Source organism: Pogoniulus pusillus, chromosome 18 (assembly GCF_015220805.1).
Source record: "Pogoniulus pusillus isolate bPogPus1 chromosome 18, bPogPus1.pri, whole genome shotgun sequence".
NCBI classification, from domain to species: Eukaryota; Metazoa; Chordata; class Aves; order Piciformes; family Lybiidae; genus Pogoniulus; species Pogoniulus pusillus.
This window is the reverse complement of record NC_087281.1, coordinates 6,982,018-7,002,972: the sequence shown is the minus strand read 5'-3', so window position 1 is coordinate 7,002,972 and position 20,955 is coordinate 6,982,018. Positions and strand designations below refer to the sequence as shown.

The 20,955-nt window shown below is 44.0% G+C and overlaps 2 protein-coding genes across 4 annotated transcripts in view; one reads left to right on the top strand and one right to left on the bottom strand.

Moving 5' to 3' along the window:
• The first annotated feature begins 72 nt into the window (after positions 1 to 72).
• Positions 73 to 835, top strand: SAYSD1 (SAYSVFN motif domain containing 1). Its single transcript, XM_064158312.1, has 2 exons — positions 73 to 259; positions 345 to 835. The coding sequence occupies exons 1-2, from the start codon at positions 107 to 109 to the stop codon at positions 633 to 635; spliced, it is 444 nt and encodes a 147-aa protein (XP_064014382.1). The 5' UTR covers positions 73 to 106; the 3' UTR covers positions 636 to 835.
• Positions 836 to 5,556: 4,721 nt separating this feature from the next.
• Positions 5,557 to 20,955, bottom strand: part of GLP1R (glucagon like peptide 1 receptor) — a 103,406-nt gene continuing 88,007 nt past the window's right edge. The window contains exons 9-13 of one of the 3 annotated variants that reach the window (XM_064158309.1): positions 16,260 to 16,329; positions 15,467 to 15,555; positions 12,512 to 12,650; positions 11,020 to 11,061; positions 5,557 to 5,778 (exon numbers count right to left, since the gene is read on the bottom strand). In XM_064158309.1, coding sequence (XP_064014379.1) covers positions 5,611 to 5,778; positions 11,020 to 11,061; positions 12,512 to 12,650; positions 15,467 to 15,555; positions 16,260 to 16,329 — 508 coding nt within the window. In that variant the 3' untranslated portion in view covers positions 5,557 to 5,610. Of the gene's footprint in view, positions 5,779 to 11,019; positions 11,062 to 12,274; positions 12,651 to 15,466; positions 15,556 to 16,259; positions 16,330 to 20,955 lie in introns of those variants that run through there. The other 2 variants (XM_064158310.1, XM_064158311.1) reach the window with 2 other exon arrangements.

Sequence of the window (20,955 nt, the reverse complement as noted above, 5' to 3'; positions counted from 1 at the left end):
CGCTGGGGCCGTGCCGCAGGGCGGGCCGCTGCTGGGGCCGGCCGCGCTCCGGCCTCCACAGGCGTGGCAGGGCCGGCCCGGGGCTCTGCGCAGGCGCGGGGCGGCCATGGCTGCTGCCGTGGAGCGGCGGCTGGCGGAGTTCCGCGCCGCCCGGGGCCGCAGTGCCGCCTCGCCGCGTTCCGCGGAGCCACCGGAGAAGGCCGCGGCTGCAGAGGCCGCCGAAGGAGAGCGGGCGGCGGGCGCGGGCGGCGGCGCTCAGGTGAGCGCCGAGGCGGGCGGGTCGGAGCGGGGCAGCGCGGCGGCGAGCCGGTGCCTGGCGCCACGTCTCACTGACGTCTCCGTAGGCCGGTCCCGGCGGAGCGGCGACTCCCGTGTGGGCGCGTCCCCTGCTGCTGAAGGTGCTTCTCTGGGCGGTGCTGCTGGCACTGTTCGCCGAGCTGGAGCTGGGGTTGCCGTATTTCGTCCTCTCCCTGCTCTACTGGATGTACGCTGGCACTCGCGGCCCCGCCGAGCGGCGACGGGGCGAGCTGAGCGCCTATTCCGTTTTCAATCCCGGCTGCACCGCCATCGCCGGGACGCTGACGGCCGAGCAGCTGGAGCGAGAGCTGTATTACCGACCCGCCGCCGGAAGGTAGCAACCAGCCCTTCGCCCCGGGGAGCAGCAGGGCTGCCGGGGACCGGCGCTTTGCCCTGGCGGCCCCCGCCACCTCCGACGCTCCCATTACGGACCCGAGGGAAGGGTTGGGGTTTTTCCTATGCGCAGCGCCACTTCGGCAGGTACACTGGGCCAGGTTTCCCCCGGCGCGGTTCGATCCCGAATAAAGTCGTAGCAAAGTGTGGGCTTTGGTCTCCTTTCTTTGGAGGTGGCAATTGAACTGCTGCTCCCGCGACACTTGATAGGCAGCAGCTGCAGGAGGGCCGGGGCTTGACGGCACCTGTAGCGAAATGCCCAAGCGCTTCTCTTCCCAGCACTGGCTAGAATCTGAAGGGAAGACAAGCGGCACCAGCAGTGTGCCTCAAAGAGGCAGCTGCTGCTGCCTGCGCTTGTCACTTCCATCTAACACGACTGTCTGTTTTTAATGCAAGGTGTCTGATGGCTTTCATATTACAGCTTTAATAACGTGTTACGTGAACAAAGACAAGGCTCCTTATTCCCAGCAGGTAATACATGGAGTTTTAACTATCACGTTGAGAAAAAGATGAGGGTGAGCATGCAGCAAATGTGAAAATGCAACAGGTCCTCAGGTGGAAGAGGCCTTAGGATTGTCTACTCCAACGGATGGGCACAGGTGCCTCTGAACGAGGCTGCTCAAAGCCTCATTCATCTTGGCCTTGAACAGCACCCGAGAGGAGACATCCACAACTGCTCTGGGCAACCTCCCAGTGAAGAACTTCTTCCCAATATTTAATCTAAACCTACTCTCCATCAGCTTCAAACCATTCCCCCTTGTCCTACTGCTAGACACCCTGCTCCAGCCTTCCTCTAAGATCCCTTCAGGTAGTGGAAAGCAGCTCTAGTGCCTGCAGAGAGTCTTCTCCAGGGTTAACAAGCCCAGGCTGCCTCAGCTCACCCTCACAGCAGAGATGTTCCACTTTTTGTCCTATCCTTGCCTCTATTAGCACCACACAGCTGCTGCTGTTCCTCACCATCATCTCACTGTCACACATACTACTTCTACAATCCAGTATTTTACAAAATGTAATTGCATCAAATCAATAATACTGAAGAGCAGCTGGCAAAGCTTATGCCCATGAATAGAATAGAATAGAATCGAATCAACCAACCAGGTTGGAAGAGACCTCCAAGATCATCCAGTCCAACCTATCACCCAGCCCTATCCAGTCAACTAGACCATGGCACTAAGTGCCTCATCCAGTCTTCTCTTGACACTGAGTGCCTCATCCAGTCTTCTCTTGAAGACTGAGTTTAGCCAAGAAGTGACAACTGGTCTTCCAAATCCTGTTTCATTATGCCATTTCTAATTTAAGTAATACATGGTGTATCTTACCCCACATTTGCTCAGTGGTTAGGGAAACAAAAGGCCATGTCCTTTATCAAACATAACTGGACTGAAAAGAAAAACAGATTAAAGCACAACTAATATGTGTTAACACTGTTATGCATCTCTCAGTAGCTCTCCACAGCACAGTCTTGCTTCTAGTATTGGTCTTTCATACATTCCAAGTGCTACTATTTAAAGCCAAGCACATAATCTTAATTTGCACATAACTCCACCATCCTCTGGTTGGAGTTGCACAGAGTTCCTGCTATTCTTACTGATTGCTTATGGCTCTATACAATTAGATGCTACATCTGGGTTTTGATTAATATAGCTTCTGCAGGTTCAAAAGCCTTTTTGTAGTGGACACAGAGGTGAAAATCTAAAGCCTGTTTCTTTAGGAGAACCATGACCTGTGAGTCCATTCTTAAAAACCACTCTTCTAAGTACAGAGCAATAAGTATTCAGGTGGTACTTAATATAAATATACTAGTAATTGTTTTTTTTCTTCAGTTGAAACTTTTATTCACTAGGATAAAAATAAACAACTGTAATGCTTATAAATTGATAATCTGACATTTTGTACTGTTAGATTCTGTGGAAGTTTTTTTTTAAACAATACATGCAAATAAATATTAAATATAAGGTAACATCCATGAAATTATAAAATTTCTTAGCAGCAAAGTTTGAATTTATTATAAATTCTAGCTACATTATGTCCAGGTGAATTTACAGACACTATTTAATGCTTCATGAAGCAAGTTCCCACAATGTGAGCATGAAGCTGGAAGGCACAAGAAATAAGAATTTGTATGGTTCATCTCTTCCAGTGCTTTGTGTTGCTTTGCTTATTTCATGCTACTCAATAAATGCACATTATACGTTTTAAAATAGAGATGTCATAAATAACAACAAAAGATTGTGAAAGGTTTTACTGAAGTAGATAAAGTATGATGGGGGAAAAATGGTGTTTGAGCCTTGCTGTACATATTAATAAAAATAGAGGATTACTGTAATTTTGCTTTGGTGGCAGTTACTTTCACTGACTTGTTTCCTCCATACTTAGAGGGGATTTAAAGATGTTTGGAAAAGTGAGAGTTTAATTGGAGAGGGGGAAAAAGGGAAAAAAATACTATAACCCTTTGCTTGGTTGAGATCTCTCTTTGTCATCTTGTATTTTCTCTTGGATTCTAATAAAGTAGATGTTATAAAGGTAAGTTTGACATCTGGTGCTGGACCTATTCTTGTGGGGCCAAAGCCTTCAGTTCTTAAGTGACTAGGAGGGACATAGGCAACCTAGTAACTCAAAGCATGTAAAACTGGTAAAAGAGTCTTGTGATGGCAGCTAAGAGCAGGTTTGTTACCACAAACACAAAGCACTCTCTGTTCCTGTGCTTGTCCTCTTTCATTTGTTACGTATACTTTTTCCAGTAAAATAATGAGGTAAAACACTTCATAACTTCCTGTTGTTATAGCAAAACAATCATTTTGCTGCACAACTTTAGCAAACCTTTTTCCCAGGTTTGGGCACAACTAAGCAGGGCCCTGGAAAACTAACACCCACTCTTGAATGTTTGTAAGTGAACATTTTCCCACCAGTGTGCATTATCATACAGCTGTAGATTTTACCTGTCATCATGCTGCTTTTTCAGCTACGAGTAACTTCATCAGTCTTCACATATTCAAAGCACTCAAGGGCAGATGTTAAATAGAAACATCAAGCAACTCTCTATGTACGGGAAGCTAGTTAATGAAATGGTAGGCCAGCAGTTAACATACACATGTAGTAGTCAGTCTCATATTGATGGACACACAACATAGCAGTTAGTTATTAAATGTAAGGAGGAATCTGAGGTGCTTCATTCCAAGGTCAACTCTGCAAGTGATGTTAGGAAGGGAAGGCCTGGAAATAGCCCATCTGAAAACCAGCATGCTAAATGTACATAAGCCAGCCCAAGAACTGTGGTGCATTTCTGCAAACATGTTTGACTTCCTCCTCTGGAGCTCAACTGCAAGAATTATAGCAGAGGAAGGTAACCCATCCTCTCTAATTCAATTGTAACCTGATGGTTGCAAAACTAATCTACCCCGTTGGCAATTTAGATTCTAATGCGATGATTAAATAATCCCATGCAAAACAATCTAGCTTCAGGCAAGAAAGAAGCTGAATTACATCCTAGAATATCCAGTCCACTTACTTGGCAATGAGGACTGTGAACGTGAGCGCAAAGAGAGACTTCAAGATTTTTCACCTCTGCTATACCACGGATGCTACTTATTACAAGAAGCCTATGGGCAGGGATATTCTCAGAGACAGAACAGGATCAGGTCCTGCTCGTAAAGGTACTTCTGTTTTTCCCCAGCAGCTCTTGTAGGCATGCGGGCGGGTAACAGTCAGCAGCGCGGGTGCATTCATTGCCTGCAGGAGCATTCATTGCCTGCAGGAGCCGCTGCTAGGTTTAAGCAGGCAGGGGAAAAGCCCGGCGGGCTGAGAGCAGCGTTTCGCGGGCATGTTTCGAATGCTGCCGATGGAGAGCGGTGGCAGGAGAGACCCTGCGGAGCCGCCAGCCGGAGCTGTCCGCAGTGCTGAACCCGCCGGGCTGAACCCGCCGGGCTGGCAGCGCGGCGCGGCGCGGGCGGCACCTCCCGTGCTGCGAAGAGAACCAAGGGGGCTGGCGGGGCAGCCAAACCCTACCTGAGTAGGCGACCCCGGCCAAGGCCAGCTGCAGCCACGAGCTGACCGCTATATGTTTGCACCCACAAGCAGCAGAGTATGACTTAGGAAGAAAATGTCCTCTTGAAGCACAAGTCCTTATTCTGTCCCTGTTAACACCTGTGTGCCAACTGGAGCGTACCAGATAGAAGGGTTGTGCCTCTAGGGGATAGATATATCCATCCGTGTCAATAGAGAGAATATGCACCTATTAAGAAGCAAAAGAGGCCCCTACCATACACTGCATTTGGTTTTTGGTTTTTTTTTTTCCCAAGTGAAGCTTAAGAGCCTTAAGAAATGTACACTACACTACCTGTTGTATTGACAAACCTTCATCACCTACCCACTAAACAGTTAAGCATATTTTCAACTTCAGCTTTGGGAAACTTCAACTACAAAACTGATTCTTCCCTAAAATGCAAGTTGTGTCCCACTAAATTATCTCTTTTGTAAAACTCTTGATGGCACCTTACCCTATCCCCACAGAAGTCTAAATATGGTTTTTCTCACAATAACCATATTCTGTATCCTTGTAATTGAATCAGTCGATCACACAGCTCACCCACTCAACAGTAATAAGCCATTGACCCTGTGGTTTCAGACTGGATCAATGCTATGCTTAAGTTTTGGGCACCTGGAGGCTTTCTGTGCAAATAGAAGAAACTTTTTAACTAGCATTAGATGTGATTATTTTTCCCTCTGATGTGTTGATTATATTAGCAGATTGTTTTCCCTAGAAACCTTTGTCCAACAGTCCAACAGCCTGCAGGCAATGAGCAGCACATGCTTAAGTTCCTTACTGCAGATGGCACATTTAAGCCACATTCTTGGGTACTTAAGGGGTTTCAGGCATATTATACAGTTCATTGTTCTCAGTCTGATTTGCTTACAGAAATTTTAGCTGAATGTGGCCTGGCAAGTGGCAGCATAGACACTACTGCCTACTGTACCTCCACTACTGATGCTGTTGGCTGGACACTTCAGAGGTTTCATACTGCTGTCTCTCTGGACATACAGGTGTTCCAATCTCCAGCGCTCCCAGCTTTTCCGAAACTCCATCTGAACCTAACAGAAGTGAAGAAAATAAGAGGAATGAATGTAGAACTAATCAGGTTTACATGACACTATTAGAAAGGAGCAAGGGAAAAATAAAGACACCACGCTACCGAGAGAAGCTGGCAAAGCTTTAACCCCACAAGATTATTGCTTCCAATTATCCAATTAGTTCATTAGTTCCTTGTACAATATTCTGTATTTAAAATCATTCTTGTAGAAACAAAGCTCTTTCATGCACTAGGCAATCTTCTCTTTGCTATTTTGTTCTAAGTTGTATTCAGCTGCAACACTGCCTGTACTCTATACCCTACCAGCACTAAAAAAATCAAGCTGATTTTTCTTACCAGCCATGACAAGACTGGCTTCCTGCTCAATAAAGGCATTCTTAAGACTTCTGTTTTAACTCCTGGTTTGATTTTAAAAAATAGTCTTGGATTATTTTTGATTCTTTGGATAGAATCATAGAATCATAGAATCATAGAATCAACCAGGTTGGAAGAGACCTCCAAGATCATCCAGTCCAACCTATCCCCCAGCACTATCCAGTCAACTAGACCATGGCACCAAGTGCTGTTGAGGGTTTTTCATTCCATTCAAAAATTTAATCTGAGTTAAAAACCCCCAAAATGAAGCCTTTTTAAGACTGTACTTTCCCCCTCCTTTGATAATAGTAACTGCAATCTCTCTTTCCAATACTTTTTTTTTTTTTTTTTAAAGCTGCAAAATGTGCTCATCCCATCACAGGTTCTAGGTTGAAATGTGCTCATTTGAAGTTTATCCAGGGTCTTATAACTGCTAAACAAGAACAGAATTCAGATCTTCCTGTTCCGTTGCAAAGTTCTTGCCACTTGACTGAAGTAAGAACATCCATTAGCTTTTAATGCATTAGGGAGAAGACATAAAATTGAACTTTTTTACTCTACAAAAAGACAGGAGTGTAACTACAGTAATCAATTCATTATGGTATGTACTTTAGCCTGGAAGGAAGATCACTGTACATAGATCACTGAAGTGAGCCTTCTCTGGAGATTCCTTTCTGCTTCTTTTTAGGGTCTGGTAATTGGCACCAAGAGGCTAAATAGGTTGATGGCAGTGCCAGTGGAGACTGGAACCTAGGCTGCTGAAACCTTCCTGTTCTGAGGGACATTTCCTAAGGAACCAGCTTCTGTCTACGTCTTTTCTCTCTGCCTGTTCGTTGTGAAGTACTGAATCTGGGAGGCAGCCTTACCAGAGGCACAAAGCCTTACACAACCAATTGTCTTCCCCTGGTGGTTACCTCTAACATTGCTTGTCAGCTCCGGGCTGCAGTGCTTGTATTGGACACTTGTGTTGGTGAGAACCAGCTGCATCTCTGCATTTCTAATGATAATTTAATGTATCTCTTTGATATCACATCCAGATTAGACAGAAGGAAAGATGCTGAGATAGAAGCTTGCATTTTACTGTGATAACTACAGGTCATTGCATTGAAAGCTGCACAAACACACCAGAAAAAGGCAGTGTGTCTGGGAACAGAATGAGAGAGCAGCCTGATAAATACAGAAAGTAAACAGTGAAATACAGGGACCACACTGTCTGCAGGAGAAAAGTCGACCACATTACCACTGCAGTACTTGGCATCTTTTGTGGGCACAGAAAAGAGCTAGTTTAATAGGCAGTATCAGAAAAAAAAACCCAGACATTTACAGTCAAATCCTGAAAGCAAGCATGAATGCACTTACTGACAGAGTAAGTCAATGAGCAATAGAAACAAGTATCTTCAAATCAAAGGGAGAAAATTAGTTCCTAGTCCAGCTGGACATGACATGCTGTATCCTAGAGGTATGATACAAATAGCCTGCACTATTGAGATGAAGTGTATGGAAAGACCTGAACAAAAGACTGTCTCAGAGACAACGTCTTCAAAATAGATCTGAATGACAGAGTATTAGTTTTCTCTCCAGAGGTTAGGAAAAGGGTAAAGAACTGCTCTGCTGTCCCTGTCAACTTCATTTTTTGCCTAGACAGCTGTGAATGTATGACAGAGGGAATAGGCTAAGATTTATTTGTAAAGAAACAGCTCTTGAGCACAGTAGATCTGTACATCTTTCAGCAAGTTTAGTAACTTCCATGGGAGGACAAAATTACCCTGAAATGAGCTATAGAAGGAAAAATTAATCAAGCACAAAGCTCCCATGAGAAAGAGGAAGAAGTGGAAAAAAAAAAGATAAATTAAATATGCAGGTTATTTTGAAAGAGAAAGGGAAGAGGTATGAGAATTTGGAAGAGCTGGTCAAAGAAGTTCAACACAGAGAAGATTTCTCACACGGCAGACGATTGGGCTGAACAGAGCTAATAGGCAAGGACGTTGTTAATGTGGTGATGAGTCTGGAGTCTTATGACAAAAATGTTAAACTTTGGCAAAAACACATCTCAACAAATCACAGCGAAGGAAAAGCCAATCTGAAAGTAGGTGGAAAGGAGTGAAGGAGTTCAACAAACAGTCTGTATACAGAATGAAAAAGGGAACATGTGGTAATAATTAAAAAACATCCAGGAGTCCTGGAGTTCAGGTAGACCTTTTTGTAATGTAGAAGAGTAAAGTGTACTTCCATTGTGATAGGAAGAAGACAAAACAGAGAAGCAAGATTACAGAGAATGAAACCTAAACCAGCATAAATTCTGGTATAAAGACACGTCATCTCTGTGGTTTAGAATACTTCTTACAGAAAGCAACACTAACTGCACAAAAATTGGTCATATTAAGCCCAGCTCGTTTTGCAAAGAACATTGGTGATACCAGGCAAATGGCTGAGACCCTGCTGTTAGCTTCTGAGCAACAGCAGAGAAAAAACAGAGTTTTCTAGGTGAAAAAGGACTGAAATATGAACATATTTTAATGTTTTCCTGTAAGTACACAAGAGGACATTAACATCACTTTTAGTTTTATTTCTATTCTTGACCTGGTACTAGGACTTGCAAAAAAACTTTCATTCAGTATGGTTAAGGAAAAAGAAAGGGAGTCAGTGAGCCACAGACAAAAGTGAAAATGTATTGACCAAACTGCAAGCAAGGACAGTCACTTGAGCACATGTAGTCTGTCAGAGGGAAATCAGTTTCTCATTTACTTTAGGGAAAATGTCTCAGTTTAGGAAAGAAATAGAAGAGACTTGACCTAATCAAAGTCCTTATGTTTCTTCTGTGGGTGCTGATGACTGGGCTTGACAAAATCCTTTACCCTTCTTTCAACAAGAGTTGGAACAAGCAAAATAATTCATTTTCTATTGTCCATGAGCTTTCTCTGATGGACAATAGAATCTAACCACAACCACCGTGATTAGATTTTACAAACTACGCTGCAAAGGCAGGAGAACTGTAATAACAAGAGATTTGGAGGACCTCTTAGAAATGTAGATAGGCTACTTCACAGAAGTTCCCTCACATGAAACAAGCCTACCTGTTTCAGGTTTGAGCTATGATGTACCTTTGCCTTGTATCATGTGGAGAAAGCCATTTGGGTGTTAACTCGTGGGTGGCCTGGCTGCAGACGTACAGAGGATCACAGAATGGCTTGAGTTGGAAGGGACCTTAAAGATCATCTTGTTCCAACCTCCCCAGCATAAGCAGGGACACCTCCTATTAGACCAGATTGCTCAAAGCCTGGTTTTAAACATCTCCACAGATGAAGCATATACAGCCTCTCTGGGCAACCTATTCCAGTCTCTCACTACTCTCACAGTACAGAAATTCTAATGTATGATCTCAATCTACCCTGCTCTAGTTTAAAATCACTGCCTTCTGTCCTACCACAACATGCCCTTATAAAAAGTTCCCCTACAGTTTTCCTAAAGGCCCCTTTCAGATATCAGAAGGGCACTGTAGGGTCTCATAACAGCCTCCTCTTCTCCAGGTTAAACATACCCAACACCCTCAGCCTGTCCTTATATGAGTGGTGCTCCAGCCCTCTGATTATTTTTGTGACCCTCCTCTGGAGCCTCTAACAGATCCATGTCCTCCTTGTGTTTGGAGCTCCAGAGCTGGATGCAGTACTCCAGGTGAGGTCTCAGAGTAAGGAGGCAGAAGGACCCTTCCTTGACCAGCTGGCCATGTATCTTCTGATACAGCCCAGGATACAGTTGGCTTTTTAGGCTGCCATCACACTTTGCTGGCTCATGTCAAGTGCTATATGAGCAAAGGCCGAAGAATCAAATACATGATACACCAGCAGATGGTCTTGCGTGTCAGGGTTAAAGTAGACCTGTAAAGCTATGCAAGGGATTTGAAACAAATATTCTCCAATTCATGACTGAGCTACCCACCCTGCTACCTCCCTCTGACTTCCATAAGCAGTAAAATTAACACATACATTTAAAATCTTGCCCACAAGCTGCAAAAGTGAACAATCTTCTGCAGCACTTCATTCAGGATGCCTGCAGCTTCTAGGTTGACTCTAGTCTGGCCATAACAACACAAGTAGAGCATTTTACCATTGATTCCAACTCCTTGACGAGGCCTATCTCTCAATAGGTGATCCTGAATTACCATCTCACATTTAAAAGTAGATTTGACATGAGTGTAAAACACATTGATGTGTACTAAAGTTAATAACGTACTGCCAAATTAGTAGTGTTTGCTTCTCTTGCAAACTTGGCTGTTGAATGAGTAATAGTAATCACTTAGCAACAATTTAGAGATTCCTGCAATACTGAAACAGAACAATACTCTTCCACCCAAGAGGGCAGAAGCCATAGTACTGACTCAATGCCCTAGCTGTATTTCCTCTGGGTCTGTGAGAACTCACCACTCTGCAAAGTTCAGTTTGAATGGGAGAACAGTGGTGCTGTCAAGTAGCTGGGCCACAGGGAAACCACATGAAAACAAAGCACCTCACCAGCCAACTCTGCTGACTTCTGAGAATAAAGTGGGCCCTACTCCCACATTCACCAAAGCAAGCAAACAAGAAGCATTACAAAACAGACTAAGAAGAGCAGCTATAGTTCTTAATAAAAGACCCAGCAGTGCAAGCCATACAATTCTGAGGAAGATAACTTGCAATATTTCCAACCTGCCAATGGCAGCCTGAATTATACTGTCTGAATTCCTTCCAACAACATTTGCCTGGGGAGTCATCCTATGTATCTGTACAGAGGAAGGTCTGTAGAAAAAGTAAAAGTCCTGAATAAGGACAATCTAGCAGCTCAAGACCATTTTCAATTTTCTTTTCTTACAGTGGATGCTGATAAGGCAGATTGGAACCAGTGTCTGTCTTACCTCATTATTGATGAAACAGTAGAGAATTGCAACCATCAGGCCCTGAAATCAACAGAAAAGCAGTGAGTACAGCAGTTCCCTCATTCCACCAAGCTAACTAGTAGGGGGCTAGAGGCTTCACACTAGCATATCCCCCATAAGACTGAAAACTGAAGAAGGTCTGTGATCACCGTTAGCTCTGATAGCAGAGGAGAGGACTGACCAAGTTATGTCTCAAAGCAGGTGATCTTAGGAAAAAAAGGAGTTACTATTTTCACAGTATCACCAAGGTTGGGAGAGACCTCAGAGATCATCAAGTCCAACCCTTTACCACAGAGCTCAAGGCCAGACCATGGCACCAAGTGCCACGTCCAATCCTGCCTTATAGTGCCCCAGGGACAGCGACTCCACCACCTCCCCGGGCAGCCCATTCCAGTGTCCAATGACTCTCTCAGTGAAGAACTTTCTCCTCACCTCCAGCCTAAATCTCCCCTGGTGCAGCCTGAGGCTGTGTCCTCTTGTTCTGGTTCTGGGCACCTGAGAGAAGAGAGCAACCTCCTCCTGGCTACAACCTCCCCTCGGGTAGTTGTAGACAGCAATAAGGTCACCCCTGAGCCTCCTCTTCTCCAGGCTAACCAATCCCAGCTCCCTCAGCCTCTCCTCGTAGGGCTGTGCTCAAGGCCTCTCCCCAGCCTCGTCGCCCTTCTCCAGACACACTCAAGCATCTCAATGTCCCTCCTAAACTGGGGGGCCCAGAACTGGACACAGGACTCAAGGTGTGGTCTAACCAGTGCAGAGTACAGGGGCAGAATGACCTCCCTGCTCCTGCTGACCACACCATTCCTGATGCAGGAATTTTCTTCGACTCATTATTGTCTTTTTCTAATGATTCCTTTCCTATTCTTTTTCCTTACCTGGTACAAGTTATAAACATAAGTGAGCAATTCAATGACCTTAAATACAGCTGTGTACTTGATAAATGAGGAAGAAGGCAAGCAGGGAAATGGGGAAAAAATAACAATGCCTTTAGACAAGGAAATTCTTTTGAAATGCCCTTACCTTAGGCAAAAGCTAAATAAATAGCACAGTAAAGCTACATCCTGCTCACATGCAGTTACAGCTACCTCTTACAGTACATCTTTTAAAGAGTATCAGAAACACTGCAGAAAGCACAAGATTTGCTTTCAGCAATGCCGTTATACAATTACAGGAAATCAGACAATTTCATTATTGCCTTGAGATGTCCCATAGGAAATAGATATTAATAGGTGGATCAGAATACCAGTTTATTGTGGTATATTTAAGGCATTGAAAAGTAAGAGGGTGTATCACACTGTCATCTAAGTTGGCTATAAAAAATCAGTGCTTTCCCTTCCACTAATAATCCTGTCATATCCAGTGCTAAAATGAGAAATACAAAGAACAGGGAAGATGCAATTAATGAGAGAGAAAGCAGGTCCCCAAGCAGCAGTTACAAATATCTTATCCACATGGGCACAGCACGAACCACTACCTGAAAAGAAGCAAAAGAGAGTTCAGTAAAAAGCTTCACGAAGCGCAGCATCCCTCTGGCATGCTCATCAGTAATAAAGGCAAAGATGACCTCGTGGGTCCCCAGCAGTGGGATCAGAGTCAGTGTAGACTTGGCCAACCTAAGATCACAAAGAGAGAAAAAAACAACACCCCACTGAGTAGATCATTACTGATTGAAATGATCACTGGGAGTCACTGTTTCTGCACTCTGCTTCTGACTCAACTTTGTGTTGTCAACTTTGGTTAAGTCACTGCATCACTGGATGTCTCAGGGTCCTCCTCCAGAGACTGCATGAAAAGAAATTAAAAAAGTCTTTAAAATAACCTTCATAGTTTTCAATGTTTTATCTGTCCCTGCCACTCCACTGCAGACCACTTCCTCCTAGGAGCGAAGCTCTGTATTCAGCCACGGGCTGTATTTCTCCTGGAAAATCTTCCAGACTTTCTTGTACCTAAGATGTCTTCATTTGCATCTTGTCCCCCCGTGTCCAAGAAGATGACCAAGGTCTACCTTGTTGAGAGCCTGAAAGGCACAGCCTAGTGCTTGCTATTCCTTCCCAGCCCTGTGGTGGGTTAGATCCTCAAAACATTATAAGCAACTGTTACTGCTTTGTAAGAGTGAGTGATGAATGCATGATTTAAATGGCAATTTAATGTCTAATAACAAAGGCAGAAAAAGAAAAGAAGACAAACTAATCTATCATAAAGTATTTTTTACCTGTGAGACAGCAATGCTCAGGAAAACACCCATGAGATTGCTCTTTGAATTGACATACATATTAGCCACCCAGCAGGATAATGAAAGAGCCTCACATGGGAGTCTGTAGGGCTATCCCAGGCCACAAAACCTAGCAACATCTCACAACAATCTATCTTGAGACAATTCAGCAAACATAAACTCACTGAACTAGCAGGTCTGTCAGTACCTGACAGATCTCATGTGCTCTAGGGCTGTTGTCTGCTATTCCGAATCATTCAGGTTGGAAGGAACCTCTGGAAGTCTGTTGCCCAAATCCAGTTACTCAGGGCTGGTGACGCAGGTCTGTGTCCAGCCAAGTTCTGAATACCTCCAAGGTCCTCCATGGCCACTCTTCAGTGTCAGACGACTCTCACTGAATTTTTTTATCACCTTGGATATGCAATTGGAATTTCTCTTGCTGGAACTTGTGAGCTCTGTCCCTGGGCTTTTCACTGTGAATCTCTGTATGGGGAAGCCTCAATCTGGACTCTATAAGCAGTTTCACATGTGCTGAACGGAGAGGATCAGTCACTCCCCTTGACCTTTTGGATATGTTCTTCCTAGTGTGGCCCAGTATACAACCAGTATACGCTGTCACAAGGGCACACTACTGAATTGAGTTCCACCAGTTGCTCTCTAGCATCCCTGGGTCTTCTATAAAAGTGCCTTCTCCCTGGTCAGTGCCCATCCTGTACTGCTGCATATGTTTTTTATATATCACAGGCAAGGCTCTTGTCAGCTCATCCACTGTCCTGCCAATGCCCTTGACATACAAGGACCAAGTGATAGCAAATCAAACAACTATTGTAATTAAACATTTTACACATACAGATAAGTAGAAATGCAGATCTTTACTGGACATAGGCAGACCACTGCATTAGGGGATAGGGTGCAAGTTTAAGTGTGCAGCTTACCAGAAAGTCTGATGATGGAAGCTCTGCTCCACCATCAGATAAAGGTAGAAGTAGGAGACTGACACTGAATTGGCTCTGGAGGCACTGCCTTGTTTAAAACACAGTGCAGGTGTGCAGCAACCCCCAGGCTTATTTATAGAATGCTAATGGTTCTAAATGGGATACTTGCACATCTCTGCCTTAAAGAGAAAGCCTAAAGAAAATCCTTTTGCTGAGTAAGGGGAGAAGTTCCTCCACAACTCCAGTTCTGTAGATGAAGGGGGTCTGCAGCTACAGAACAGTGAAGTCTCTCTTCATTAGATGAATGGGCAACAGGAGAGAGGTGAAGAAAGGATTGACCTAGGAGCAAAACACTTTCCTTCTTTCTATACACAAACATTTCTGAACTGGTGACTTTCTGGGGCACATACATTGGTCCTTGTTGAAAGTTTGGCCCAATAACAACTGTCAAGAAGAGCAAGAAGCAATACTCAGAAGGTCCACTGAAGGTAAAGCTTTCATGTCTATCACTCATGCTGGTTTTTTTTTTCAAATTAGGATAGCATAGCAGAGAATATTTCAGTTGGAAGGGACCCATAGTGATCATCTAGTCCAACTGCTGTCCAAACGCCTCAAACACTGACAGGCTTGGGGGACCGATTCCCTCTCTAGGAAGTCTGTTCCAGTGTTTGCCCATCCCTCTCAGTAAAGAAATGCTTCCTCATGTTGAATCTAAACCTCCCCTGCCACAGCCTTGAACCATTCCCATGTGTCCTATCACTGGATACCAGGGAGAAGAGCTCAGCACCTTCCTCTCCATTTCCCTACCTCAGGAAGCTGGAGAAAGCAGCAAGGTCACTCCATGGCCTCCTTTTTTTCCTTACTAGACATGCCCAAAGCCTTTAGCTGCTCCTTGCAGCATGTTCCTTCTGGCCCTTTCTTCAGCTTTTTTACCCTCCTCTGGACACATCTGAGGCCCATAACATCCAGTACTTGCATATGCTGCATATATTTAAAAAGCACCAAATTAATTCATCCAGTACATGGAAGCCTGTAAAGTGACAGGCTTGGAAGATCAAGCCTTCTGTTCATCTATAACACAGATGTACCTCCTGCCATAGCTTTGCCAGGAGGGTTTCCTGAGGACTGCCCAAGAAGTCATACTAATGTGTGGCACCACACTTGTGTGTTACCCAAGGCCTGAGATCTCTAACCACCTTTGTCAATTCATTCCTTTCATGTACCTCCTAGTTTACTTCCATTTTAGTGGGCATGAAAAGCAGCAGACCACCACATGACATACCTGCATTTTATGTCAGTTTTGCACATCAAATTAGCTTGCAGCTTGGAGATGATGATGCATATAACTCTTACAAAGATCAGAAAATTTACCTGGAGAAATCAAAGAAAGGATTTATATCATTATCAAGAGACACACGTGCATAAGTATTCAAAGAAGACAGTTAATGTGTGCATGGGTGGATTCTTGTGCACCCTGCTACTCTGCAGCTGCAGAATTTTCCAAGGAACTCAGCTCCCTGCGATGGAATTGTACTCTAACAGATGCTCTGTGAGTGCACAAGTCACCTTTGAAAAAACACAGGGAGTTCTCTAGAAGCAGAGGAGCTTAGTTATGTCTCTGGGGAGTGAGAGTAAAGGTGTGGGCTGTCCCATTTTCCTAGTCTGAAGGTCTGAGACTGATACAGTGTTGTGGCTACAGAACGTGGCATTTCTGCACAATACCACACCATTTGTTGTTCTTCTGCAGCCCAGTACCTGGGATATTATCATCTGCCTCCTTGTACTGCCTGTCATAGCTTTCTGCACAGAGGAGTGAACAGGACTGCTGCAGCACGCTGTTCTGTTACCACTTACTGCTGCTGCTACAACGGGACAGAACGTGTCCAAATTAAACAAACAAAATGCTGTTTGTGAATTCCAGTGACAGAAACCAGTTTGGTTTCACAAAAACATTTCTGAATGAAAATGTCAGCACCCTCCAAGGTTATTGGCCTTTGGACAAACAACAGTCACGCACACATCACGTCTTGTTCTCATGGAAGGCTGCCAACTTGCTGCACGTGTCCCATACTCACCCCAATGGCGATGAGAATGGGTAGTCTGATGATCAACCAGTAATTCATGTTATAGTTTCTGGTCCAACAACTAGGAAGATGGCAAAAAGGAGGAGACAAGAAGAAAAAGTTTCAGTACATTACTACAGTTTTCAACTTTTCATTCTGTCACAGCAAGGCAGATAGAAAACGAATATTGAGGACTGGATACAAGGAGGGAAGCACATCATGCTGACATGGAAACAGATGCAGCCACTTCTTAGATCCTCTGAACACTTAGTACTATTGCAGCTATTACAATCCAACTGGATACCACTCACTGGCCTTTCTTGCCTACTAATGGCTAGGCTCTCCTCCACAATTTGCTATGAGTTATCATCAGTTAATTGCAAAGATTTACTCCATTAAAACCAAGGTCAAATTTGTCATGTGGCTAAAATGAGAAAAGGGGAAGTCTGAGTCAGACCTCTCCTGCATGGTTCTTGCCCTTCTCTATTTGCATTATTTTTTATTACTCTTGAGTTTCCAGATTCAGTTTATCTTCTTATTTAACTCTTTGCTGGTTCTTTATGCCATTACCCCCCATCACTTCTCTCCTATCAATATTTAGATCAGTTACTTTAATTTTCAAAAGTGACCTACTAATTTCAACCAAAAGGCAACTAAGTCAGGAAACTCCTAATTCCCTCAGTACAGGCTTCAGGGGCAAAGGGATTTTTAAAAGTTGCAAGTAAATCAAATATGGGAGCAGTAGTCCCCAGCTTTGTTGGCCAGCTCAACCTCCTGCCAAGTAACATGCTGCAGGCAATAGAATACCTAATTTTCCCCACAAGTCTCATCTTAGCTTTTTTAATTCCTGTGTCCTTGAGCAATATTAGAGAACTATCACAAGAGAAGCAATGCCTGAAAAGCACAGTCTGGGATCACTGGTTCAAAGTGAACCTTACACTATGGGGTTTGCACATCTAGCTCTTTTGGGTCCCATTCTGGCCACAGTCACCCACTGTTGGAGAAATTCTTGTTAGCACAGCACACAAGAATTGATAAACAATGAGCAACCCGTGCTGGGAATGACCTTGAATCCATCTTGGGAGTTTAGATAGCAGGCACAGGGTAGCTTCCCCCCCACATGCAGCTGCAGGGGGTGGAGTGCAGCTGCAGGTGGGCAGAGTTTAGCCAGCCCCAGAGGCTGACCCTCAGATTGTTATGGTATGCTGACCTATTGATGCCTTACATGTAACTCTGGACCCTCTGACTGTAACCAATCTTGGTGGAGCAGCCTATTGCTAGAAGTGCATATAAGTCACTGTATCACGGAAATAAAGTGGATTTGACCATCTAACCATATTGGTGACCAAAGAGTCATCTTCCCATAGCGCTCCACCAAACGTGTTTTCCGACAACCCACCTCCAACTGTATGATGGGCCATGTGTGCATAATGGCCCAGGTGTTGGGGGGGGGTGAGTGTTCATATGCCACCCCACTTGCTACTGCAGCCACATCATTCTTGGTACTTCTATAAACTAATTTTTTTAGCCTACCGCCACATTGCTCAAAAGCGATAGTTAGTAAAGCCAGCAGGTCTCTCAGCTACACCAGCTATGAAGCAAACTCTGAAACAGCACTGCAGAAAACAGCTTCCTTCACAAAACAAGTTTCTCTTCATCTTCAAATCTCATCTGCCAGAACATATACATGCTCAATTTAGCTTGACTGATGTTGCTGGAAAGTAAAACTCTCCCCAACCTTTTAATAAGCAAGTCAACTTCAGACAAACTAGCAAACCACGTGGGATGCGGTACCAATCCAGGATACAAAACACTTACAGGCACTCATGTAAGAGGCAGAAAAGTGAAGCAGCTTGGCTGTGGCAATTTCATATTCTTTAGCAAGCACTGCAAGCCTGAGAAGGGCCTAAGATTTCATTTATTTCTTTCAATTTTTTTTTTAATGCAAACAAGGACAGCATTGCAACCAGCAGCCTCACGACCCACAATTCAATTGTGTTTTAGATACTGGAGAAGGAAGGTGCACCTCTTGTGTGCCATCAGTGTACCTGAGCTGGTACAATCCTTAATTGGTACATGGGACTAGGAGAGAGCTTCGTGGAGCTCTTAAAATTAATTTGAAGCCCTCAAGACCAACAGAATAATAAGCACAGTTGGACTTTCTGACTAGCTGCTGGGGAAACAGAGGCAGTTTTAAAACATTTCGATAGTGATGGAGCCTGAGAAATTATTCTTTACATTAACTCTGCTAAATTTATGCATCCAATAATTTGCTTCCTATGGCAAAGAACCATTTTAGACATTTTTAAATTTATACAAGTATGTTCCAATGAAAAAAAACCAACAAGCCAACCCTGCCATTACAGCCCAATTAAAACATCACTGCTATTAAAGTTTCCAGAAAACAAAACTGATAGATTTGTATATGATTTCTTGTCCATTTCTGCTTTCTGGAATCACCACAGTGATAAATACACCAACATCTACTGTGTTTGGGATCCACCCCTGCAGTTTGCTCAGCAGCACTCAGAAGATGCTTGGCAACTAATAACCTCAGTGCCATCAATGAAGAATTGGCCCAATGAAATAAATGATCCTGGGAAGTTTCTGCCTTTGTTTACCAATCCAGTATTCTTGTTCTGTAAGTGAAGACATTGAGTTTTTGACTGTGGAGAGGTACAGGTGAATGGTTCAATTTTAAAACAAGACTGTAGCCTGTCTGTCTTTCTGCCACAATTAATTCCAAATTTAAAAAAGAAGTGTAAGCATCAGTTCTTTTGGTACAGTCTTTTTGGTACAGATGTACTAAGAAGCACATCTGACCTTTACTTTCATTAACAATCTAAACAAAGACTATTCCAATAGCTCACATTTTAAAACAGTAACTGCTTTCTGTAAGCATCAGTTCTTTTGGTACAGGTGTACTAAGAAGCACATCTTATCTTTACTTTCATTAACAATCTAAACAAAGACTTTTCTGACAGCTCACATTTTAAAACAGTAACTGCTTTCTGTAAGCATCAGTTCTTTTGGTACAGGTGTACTAAGAAGCACATCTTTATTTTCATTAATAATCTAAACAAAGACTATTCTGATAGCTCACATTTTAAAACAGTAACTGCTTTCTGTAAGCATCAGTTCTTTTAGCACAGTCTTTTTGGTACAGGTGTACTAAGAAGCACATCTTGCCTTCACTGTCATTAATAATCTAAACAAACACTTTTCTGATAGCTCACATTTTAAAACAATAACTGCTCTCTGTAAGCACCAGTTTCTTTGGTACAGATGTACTAAGAAGCACATCTTGCCTTTACTTTCACTAATAATCTAAACAAAGACTTTTCTGGTAGCAAGGTGGGGTTGGCCTCTTCTCCCAGGCAACCAGCAATAGAACAAGGGGACACAGTCTCAAGTTGTGCCGAGGTAGGCCTAGGCTGGATGTTAGGAGGAAGTTCTTCACAGAGAGAGTGATTGGCATTGGAATGGGCTGCCCAGGGAGGTGGTGGAGTCACCGTCCCTTGAGGTGCTCAAGAAAAGCCTGGATGAGGCACTTAGTGCCATGGTCTGGTTGATTGGATAGGGCTGGGTGCTAGGTTGGACTGGATGATCTTGGAGGTCTCTTCCAACCTGGTTGATTCTATGATTTTAAACCAGTAACTGCTTTCTAAAGAAGTTAACACTTGTACATATAAGGAAATCAGGAGCCGGTCTGAAAGTAAGTCTTGCAGGTTCCAGTCCTTCATTCAGTTGGCTATCTTCACAGGCCTGCCTCAAATTCCCACTCCTGATCACATTTACTTCCAGTTATTCCTCACAGCTAGGGAAGTAGTTAAGTCACAAATGAAATTTACAGCCCACTGCACATCCATGGTGACAGTGTTATGGCAGACAGCATAACAGATATCCCCGGCTGCACCAGCAAATGCCCGCCCAAGGCACAGAAATCTTGCCTTTCAGAGGAGCTGCTGGTTCTTTATTGATGTATTTTACAAATATTTATACAAGATTTAGAAAATTCAATAACGTGCAAAATTGCCCCTTTTAACGTCTGCTGAAGGCAGTGAGTGTCAGTTTTCCTTAATAGCAAACATAAATTGTCTCTGAGCACCACATAATGTAGGAGGCTCAGCATGAGCACTTTGAATATATTTTCTATGCCAGTGCTAAGATATGGCTGTGGAACATCATCTTTCAGAGGCCACATGTTCCCTACCCTGATCATAGTATCAGTATCATCAGGGTTAGAAGAGACCTCACAGATCATCAAGTCCAACCCTTTACCACAGAGCTCAAGGCCAGACCATGGCACCAAGTGCCACGTCCAATCCTGCCTTGAACAGCTCCAGGGACGGCGACTCCACCACCTCCCCGGGCAGCCCATTCCAGTGTCCAATGACTCTCTCAGTGAAGAACTTTCTCCTCACCTCCAGACTAAATTTCCCCTGGAGCAGCCTGAGGCTGTGTCCTCTTGTTCTGGTGCTGGCCACCTGAGAGAAGAGAGCAACCTCCTCCTGGCCACAACCTCCCCTCAGGTAGTTGCAGACAGCAATAAGATCACCCCTGAGCCTCCTCTTCTCCAGGCTAACCAATCCCAGCTCCCTCAGCCTCTCCTCATAGGGCTGTGCTCAAGGCCTCTCCCCAGCCTCGTCGCCCTTCTCTGGACACGCTCAAGCATCTCAATGTCCCTTCTAAACTGGGGGGCCCAGAA